Source organism: Epinephelus moara, chromosome 12 (assembly GCF_006386435.1).
Source record: "Epinephelus moara isolate mb chromosome 12, YSFRI_EMoa_1.0, whole genome shotgun sequence".
Taxonomy (NCBI): Eukaryota; Metazoa; Chordata; class Actinopteri; order Perciformes; family Serranidae; genus Epinephelus; species Epinephelus moara.
Window position 1 is genome coordinate 41,947,478 of NC_065517.1, and position 8,965 is coordinate 41,956,442.

General features: G+C 41.2%; 2 protein-coding genes across 3 annotated transcripts in view; one reads left to right on the top strand and one right to left on the bottom strand.

The window, feature by feature from the left end:
* Positions 1 to 8,575, bottom strand: part of tmem244 (transmembrane protein 244) — an 11,135-nt gene extending 2,560 nt beyond the window's left edge. Inside the window, exons 1-3 of the mRNA XM_050057548.1 lie at positions 8,422 to 8,575; positions 2,338 to 2,423; positions 2,135 to 2,211 (exon numbers count right to left, since the gene is read on the bottom strand). Of these exons, the coding sequence (XP_049913505.1) occupies positions 2,135 to 2,211; positions 2,338 to 2,423; positions 8,422 to 8,514 (256 nt within the window). The 5' untranslated portion in view covers positions 8,515 to 8,575. The remainder of the gene's footprint in view (positions 1 to 2,134; positions 2,212 to 2,337; positions 2,424 to 8,421) is intronic.
* The window catches only part of LOC126398287 (zinc finger protein DPF3), a 423,217-nt gene that overhangs the window by 251,789 nt on the left and 162,463 nt on the right, over positions 1 to 8,965 (top strand). The gene's annotated exons all lie outside the window — the stretch shown is intronic.

An 8,965-nucleotide genomic window follows, 5' to 3' on the forward strand; every position in this document is an offset into this window, starting at 1 on the left:
TGTGTGTGGTGTGTATTTCAGATTTAGAGCTTGTATCATCTCCCTGAGAATATATAACAACAAAAAGTGATTCTCTGATTTCTACAGTAACACTATTAAAATTAACCACAGCAATGTAATAAAAAATACTTATATGCATTCATGCTTGGGCACTGTTATTTACGTGACAACACCTGAACAGAATACACACACACACATTAGCTGTTTGTTTCTACCGCTCCCCTCACTGGAAGCCTCAGACCTCCCGCCGCCAGCCTCCGCCTTGATTAAACGCTGAAAATGAAATAAAAGAGGGAGACAGGTTTTTCCTATTTTATCTTATTTTGTTATATTTCTCCCTCTCCTCTCGCTGGAAGCCTTGGACCTCCCGCCGCCTGCTCCCGTCTCAAACACGGAGGTCTCTCTCTCCGCTGAGCACCCACGGTGTGACACAAACTCAGTGCTTTTGTAATTAAATAATGTCGGGCTCGGTCGGGTTCGTAAAGAAATATGCGGCCCGTGCCGCACTCTAATGGAAATGCACGTGACGTTTTTTGTTTTTTTCTTAACAATCTAGGAACCGTTTGCAGGAACCGTTACTCCAAATGTGATGGAACCAGTTCCGGAACCGGAACTTTGGACCCGGTTCCAAAAAAGAACCGGATCCGGATCCCAACCCTAAATATAACTGAATATTCTATCCATACATATACATTTTAAATATATTCAAATTATAAGGCATCTTTGAGTAAACTGCGAGTATCATTTAAGTAGGCTATGTCGTGGCTGAGCCGAGTTTCCTCTTTTTTGGAAATCAAAATATGGTCACCCTACATAAGCCATCTTTAATGTAGTTTCTGTAAACTTGGCACTACATCTAACATTCATCATAACCGCAACCGCAGACCACGTGTAACCACACCAGCCCAGGACCTCCACATCCAGCGTCTTCACCTGCAAGATGGTTTGAGAGCAGCCACCCTAACAGCTGATGCAGCAGCTGGTTTTCACAACCAAAGAATTTTTGCACAGATGGTTTCAGTGGAGCTCATCTGCGTGCTCATCGTCCTCACCGGTCATTGTAGCTGACTTGAGTGGAAAACTGCTCGCCTTTGATGGCATCTGGCTCTTTGGAGACGCGTTCTCATCACAGGTGAATTCTGTTTGACCACAGATGCATTTCTGTAGCGCTACTAGTCATGTGACATCTATAGTGTAGAGTGCTTAATAAATGCCTTAACGTTTTTGAGCAGCCTTTTATTGTAATCAGCATCATGTAATAATCTTATCTTCTTTAATCAGCATCATATGACACACCTGTGAGGTGCATTGATTATTGTGGCAGGAGAAGAGCTCACTGACACATGACTCACTGGATGAAATTGTGACCAAAATTATCATTGTTATAATCAATAACTGGAGAGAACTGAGCCTTTTGTGTGCAGAGAAAAAGTTTTAGCTTTTATTTCAACTCATGAAAAATAAGAGTGAAAATAAGTGTTTATATTTTTGTTCCCTGTATTATTTACACATCTGCTTTTCCTACTGCCACATACACAAATGCCCTCTCTGGCAAAGGTCTGTATACTTTTTATTTTTATTTTATCAGTCTAGATTGTTTTGGTGTGAGTTGCAGAGTGTTGGAGATATAATGGAGCTAGATGACACTCAGCTTGTGGTGCTCAAAACTCAACAGCAATGTCTCTTTCCAGAAATCACGACCTGGTCACTCAAGATAATCCACAGACCTTGTTGTGAGCAGTTTCATGTAGGAACAAATTTCTTTGTACGAAACTACACCAGTTTTCATTCAGATATGTTAAGGTGAGAGGTCAAGGGACCCCTTTGAAAATGGCCATGCCGGTTTTTCCCTTGCCAAAACTTAGCCCATTTGGAGAGTTATTTAACCCCCTTCACAACAAGCTAGCATTACATGAGTGGAAGGGATCCCTAGTTTCATATGACACCAGAATCTTCACTCTAGCTTTAAAACTCAGCCTCTGAAAGACAGTGATATCATCCGAGGATGCCGGCGTCATAACGGAATGGAGGAGGTTAAGCAGGCAGTAACTTTACTCTTAAACTGGTGAACCAGTACGTTAAAATGAACTACATGAGTAAATGAACGTAGTTACATTCCACTAATGCTGCTTACCGAGGTATTTGGGGTTCTGCCATGACGGTTGTGTTGTGTAGTCAAACGGAGCCAACAAGCTGTTGATCTCATGAACCCTAAAGACACCAGAGGATGATAAAGACGTGCACAAACTATAAACAGTAAAAGTCCACTTTTAATCTTGTTTTGTGGTTGAAAGAAACTTTATCTGTCTTTGCTTTGTGTTGCTGCAGTGTTTGTACCTGAGCAGTCCAATGCACACACTGACCACGATGTAGTAGAGAGAGTAGAAGCACACCATGCATATCAACAGATTCTGCAGGACAACCTGAAGAGACGGAGAGGAGAAATGATTAATAATAATGCCCTGTGGCTGTGAGGGACTTTAATTTCACATGAAACCCGCTGCATGTTTGAAACCAGCAGCTTCTTTGTAGTAAAAAGATTTTCTCTCTGAGTGAGAGGAAGGCATCGACGGTCTCTCATCTGTAATTTCAGGTACTGGTATCGAATAATATCTGATCTATATCCCACTACTGTGTGTGCTGTGTCTTCCTGCCTCCATGCTTACAGAATTATTTCATTTTTCCTTCATCTGAATGTTGACAAAGCTGAAAACAACCCTGGGCGAGGCTTAACACCAAAATCAGTTACATGATGAGAACCATTAATCAATGAGTGGATGAAAATGCCTTTTGGCTTTTGAAACGTCTCCTATCGACCATCTGCGGAGCTTTGCTTCAAATAAACAAGACTATAAATACCAAGAGAAACATAAAGCTTTACGTCAGTGTTTTCAACATGATCAGAAAGCTCTGCATTTGGAGATATTTACTGGAAATGCATCAGTTTATGTTTTGTGCATCTCCCAAAGCTAACAAAAAATCCTCTCCTCCATTTTCTCTTCTCTCTCACGACCCAGAAAGCAACGCTGATGACAGCAGATAGCAGCAGACGCTCACTGCTCGCCTGCTAAAGTCTCCTTTCATAGATGATTAACTGCAGCCTTTACAGGAAATGGGTTACACGACACCTTCGCAGTAGAGATAAAAGGCCTCTTCCTCACAGCTGACATTTCGGCTTGTCAAACACAGGTGTAACTAATTACTTTAATAATGGGCTCCTTTCCAGTCAGGTGTGCTGGTGCCAGGACCCTGCATGTTGGCTCACTGGTTCACTGGCACTCGTTAATGGGAATGGAGTCATCGTTAATTTTATTAGTTCCACTTGTGTTTTTCCTGCTGCGCCAAGTTCAACGTCTGCTGTGATAAAAACCACAGATAGAATAAATTACCTCTTTAACTGCACTGTCTGTTCAAAGAATATACATATGTCTCCATCTGGACCTTATTACATGTTTACTGTGACTAACAATCGTTTTCTTTCAGGGTTAATCTGTCAGATATTTTTCATTAATTACTGATTAATCCTATAACATGTCAGGAAATTGTGAAACATGCGCATCACAATTGCCCAGAGTCCAAAGTAATGTCTTTGTTTGGTTTGTATTGTCCGAACAAAGTTCAGAGAAAAGCATATGCTAAGATGTTAGCGCCATGGTTCCATGGATGGAATTATCGCGCTGTCAGTCGGTTGACTGGTCCACCATTTTGTTTTAGACTGAAATATCTCAACAGCTATTTCATGGATTGCTATTAATTATGTCTTACACACATTAGTGGTCCCCAGCGGGTGAATCCTTTTCACTTTGGTGAACCGAAACAAGATTAATGACACTACCTTTAGTCTCAATTATTTTGTGTTCAGTGCTAATTAGCACGTTAGCATGCTAAACTAATGCATTCACAAGCAGGCAGACAACATCTTCTGGATGGCATGGAGAAGACAAACAGTGACAGAATGGTAGGACAGTAAAATGATATGTTGTGATTGTTTACAAAGAATGGAATTAAATCTATTAAATGAAATTATTTTGTGTTCTTTATTTTATATAATCTTTCAGGTAACGTTCAGTAATTGTCCACATTGTCCATGTTTTCTCCTCATGTGAAGGAGCCATGTAACGTCTGGTTGTAAGTGCTGTCTCAAAAGACAGCTAAAAGTTAAAATGTTTTTTTTATGTATTTATTTTTGAGATGATTTTTGCCTTTATTGATAGAACAGCTAAGATAGATAGGAAAGGTGGGAGAAAGAGGGGATGACACGCAGCAAAAGGCCGCAGGATGCAGGACTCAAACCCAGGAGGACTCTGCCTATATTTGGGTTTATAAAGGTGGACCCATAAGTTACAATACTTAATACTCTGAGCGGCAGTGTCATTTTTTTTTTTCTGTTATCTAATTTTACCATCCTTCTCTAATTGTCCTGATTCAATGTGAATGTAGCAGAGGACGGAGAACATGGGCTGTCCAAAGTCACTTAGCACTTGCCATATAGAATTATTATACCCTACACACTAGACTCAAAGTATCACACAATGCATTGTGAAAAGTAGTGTACGACCAGTGGTCACTAATCAAGCAATACATCCCATCAGTGCACTGACAGACAGATGGCAGACGATGTGAGAGAAGAGAGAGCAGTGTGATTACAACCAGTCATACAAATTTTGCATTTAACTTTCAGTGATATATTGAAGTTTGTTTTAACGTTTATTAGCCATGTAATATTAGGAATTTAATGTGAATGCATTACGCTATAGAGAACGTGATGGTCCGACTTCTGAGGCTCTGGATAGTTTACAATGTCCAGGTTTGTGAGTGGAGGTAGTGCATCGAGTCTGTGATCCAGCTTTGTGCTGCCAAGTCATTCGGACCTGTGTTTGTATCATGATCAGTTTGTTCAAATCAATCAATCAATCAATCAGTTAATCTATTTTATTCATAAAGCCCAATATCACAAATGACGGTTTACCTCACAGGGCTTTACAGCATACGACATCCCTCTGTCCTTATGACCCTCACAGCTGATCAGGAAAAACTCCCCAAAAAAACCCTTTAACGGGGAAAAAACGGTAGAAACCTCAGGAAGAGCAACTGAGGAGGGATCCCTCTTCCAGGACGGACAGACGTGCAATAGATGTCGTACAGAACAGATCAGCATAATAAATTAACAGTAATCCGTATGACACAATACCATTGCTTGACCGCCACAGTGTGATCCTGACAAGATGCCGACTTCGTCCAAAAGATTTTAGCAACGTGGTGTCAACTTCACCTTCTCTATCACAAAGGTTGACGACTCAGCTCACCAGTGTTAGCTAGCTCTCTTCTGTAGGTAAGCCAAATATTTTTCCCAAGGATAGCCCAGGCTTAATATGGATGGTCCACCAGCTGACGCTCATCTGGCACGTTGTAATTGTGCGTCAGCAGTGATGTTATGAAGGGCGCAGAGAAAATGACCTGAGTAGGCTTGTGTCCAGAAGATGAGCTCACTATAAAGTCCTCCACACAGAGCTCCCTGTGGTGAGGAGGGAGGTGGTGAGTGAATGATTTCAGAAAGAGAGGTGGTGGACAAAGTTGCTAAATGTCAGCATGTTAACACTGTGAGAATGTTAGCATGCTGACATTAGCATTTAGCTCACAGCCCCACTGTGCTAACGGCCTCACAGAGCCACTAGACTGGTCTTGTTGCTTGATAAACAAGTAATGGACTCATTGTTTCAGCACTAATGACTGTAAGATTTAAATTAGGGGATATCTGTTGGCATTACATCATCATTAAAGCAGCACTGGACCTTCTGCAGTTTGCCTTCCAGAAGAACATCGGAGTGGATGATGCTGTAATTTAAACACTACACCACTTGATTCCCTCTGGACAAGGCAGACCCACAATGAGAATCATGTTCTGCGATTTCTCCAGAGCTTTCAACACCGTACAGCCTCTGCTGCTGCTGCTGGGACCTCAGGGCCAAGCAGGTGAACACTTCACTTCTGTCCTTGAATAATAGATTACCTGACCAGCAGGCCACAGTCTGTAAAACTGTGTGTAAGGAATGGTGATAAGCAACACAGGATCCCAAGGGCACTGCTCTCTCCACCTTCATGTTGACTCTGTTGGGTGGTGCAGACTGAACCATCTGCAGCTCAACATAAGCAAGACGAAGGAGCGGACTGTCGACTAAGCCTCTGACCCCTGCATCCATCCAGGGTGAGGATGACGAGGTGGTTCACGCCTATAAATACCTCAGACTGGTCTACAGACTGGAGGGCTGTAAACACAGGGGCCCTCCGAGAGAAAGGTCAGAGCTGGCTCTACTTCCTGCTGAGGCTCAGAGGCTTCAACATCTGCAACAAGATGCTGCAGATGTTCCACTAGTCTGTGGTCTGCTCTGTCTGTCTGTGTGAGTGCTGGGGTCAGAACAAGAGGGCGAGAGATGTTAACAAGCTCAGCAAGAACAGGAGATCTTTCCTGCTGAAGGCCACCAAACTGTTTAACTGTTCAACTCATCCGCACTTTGTCTCAGTCAACATCAGTGGTCAGGAAGGCTACTGGGTTCTGACCCAACTCACTGTCTTTAACAGTACGTAACAGCTTAGGACAGGCTGTGGTATGTTGTGAATATATCACAGCTGATGCGCATTGTTCGGCCCAACGCAATAAATATATAGATAATATATAGATATCATAAAGCATTAATACACCTTCTCACTATGCTATGCAATGTGCTAGCTTCTTATCGTTTTTGTTTTAAATCACAGACTGAGTTCATCATTTGGATATTCATTTCTAATATTTGTTTAACATTCTATTATAGTGTTCATTTATTTTTGGTGTCATTCATTTGCATATCTTTTTTTAAACAATCTTTTTTATTAAGTTTTTAAACATTAAATGTGAACAATAATCAATAATATTTCAACAAAGAAAATAAGTATAATATCCTCCACCCTGGCAAGAAGAAAAAAAAATAATAAAAAAAATTCAAATTAAAATTAAAAAATAAATAAATGAAATTAATGTTTAAATATTTCTTTTTTTTTTAAATAATAAAAAAATACATAACTAAATAACAGAAAGTTTCCAAGAAACAAACAGACAAAGTTCTTGTCCTTCTTTTTTAGATTATACGTCAGGCTCTCCAAAGCTAGACAGGCTGTCACTTCCTTTCTCCACATCCCGATGGAAGATGTATCCACATTCATTTATTTCTAATAATTATTAAGTTGCCATTTATTGTGCAACCACTGCAAAACTGTTCAGCGTCTGCAGGATGAATTTGAAAACTGCTTGCAGAGGCTTGCAAGGATGTTGCTTTACCTGTCAGTAGCTCAGGTTTTACATCTCTGCATGTCGTCTTTTATGTTCAGCAGATGTTGATGTTAACCATAAAAATATCTGCATATCTGCATTGTTAGCTAGCTAATTAGTTTGTTACCAGTTTCTATGGTTACAAGGCCAAGTGGAGTGATACAGAGTTGTTATGTCACAGGTAACAATCAGATTATTTAATTTGCCCTATCCATTCTCTAATGACATTTTCCATACCTTCTGGCAAAGTGCAGCACATCCTTCTAATGTATAACTTATGATTACATTAATGTTGCACACCTCACTGCACTTTGCACACTTCTGTGCATGCACATGCTTACTTTTTTACATTTATGTCGGTGCTTGTACAGTGTGGTTTGTTCAAAGTATCTATCTCTGTCTATCAGTGAACATTTATGATGCTGAGGTGCATTCTCTGTCTTTGTTTCATCCTCCATTTTCTCCAGGTAACTTCCATATTGAACATGAGCAGCAGTCAGAAGTGGCAGGGACAAAGCAGAACATTCCTGTCTGTATCTTGAGGCTGTAAAGATAATGGATGCATTTCTTTTAAACTAACCTACATTTCATTTGAATGTGTCCCACCTAAACCACGTGGTCTCTATTGTCGCTCTGCTCAGACAGCCAAGAGGACGTGGGTTTTGTCCGGAGGCAGGAAAGTGGCTGAGCTCATGCTAATACCCTCAGAGACAGCTAAACACCTTGGCTAGCATGGTGTGTTTGTCATCCGCAGAGTGGATTGTGCTTTTAAAAACAGGACTGCTCTAGAAAGCTGCTTTGAGACTTTAAATTGAGTTTTGCTGATTACTCAAAAGCACGCTTTAACAGGGTAACAGACACTAATGGTGACATGAGGACATCAACACTCAGTTAAATGCTTATTATGACTCTGATGAGGACGGCGTAGTTAAAACGACAGTCAATAATGCTGCAATAAAAATCTAATTTATGAAAACAGGCAGTACTGTGGGTGATAAGCACCAATTAGCTCTATTAGACATGTTGTAAACACCTCGCTGTGCACCGATCCACTGCCACGTTACAACCACTCCTTAATCCTCTCTATGCCAGCACGCATCATTCAGTGTCCTTACCAAGGTATCACTGGGTGTAGTCTTGAGGGAGAAGGGTCCATGGCGTTTTATGAGTGTGAATCCAAAACAACGACAGCAGTAGTCCAACAACATGAATGGCTGCTGGTCTACATGAGAGAATGGAGGCTACATGTGTTTGTGTATGTGAGAGAGCATGCTGGGGAGGAGGAGGGATTAAAAGAAATGAGATTACTACTAAGAAGTCTGAGTAAATCCTAAAAGGGATAAAGGTTAACACATAGCTGAGCACACGTACCCACCATTGGTTTCAGGCTTAATACTTCAGGAAGTGCCACTGACACAGATTTATGTTTAATCTTTTAGTGGCGTCACACATAGTATTATTCATTCATTCATTCACTTTCCATAACCTCTTATCCTGTTGGGGGTCACAGGGGGGTGGAGCCTATCCCAGCTGACACTGGGTGAGAGGCAGGGTTCACCCTGGACAGGTCACCAGACTATCACAGGGCTGACACATAGAGACAGACAACCATTCACACTCACATTCACACCTACGGACAATTTAGAGTCACCAATTAAC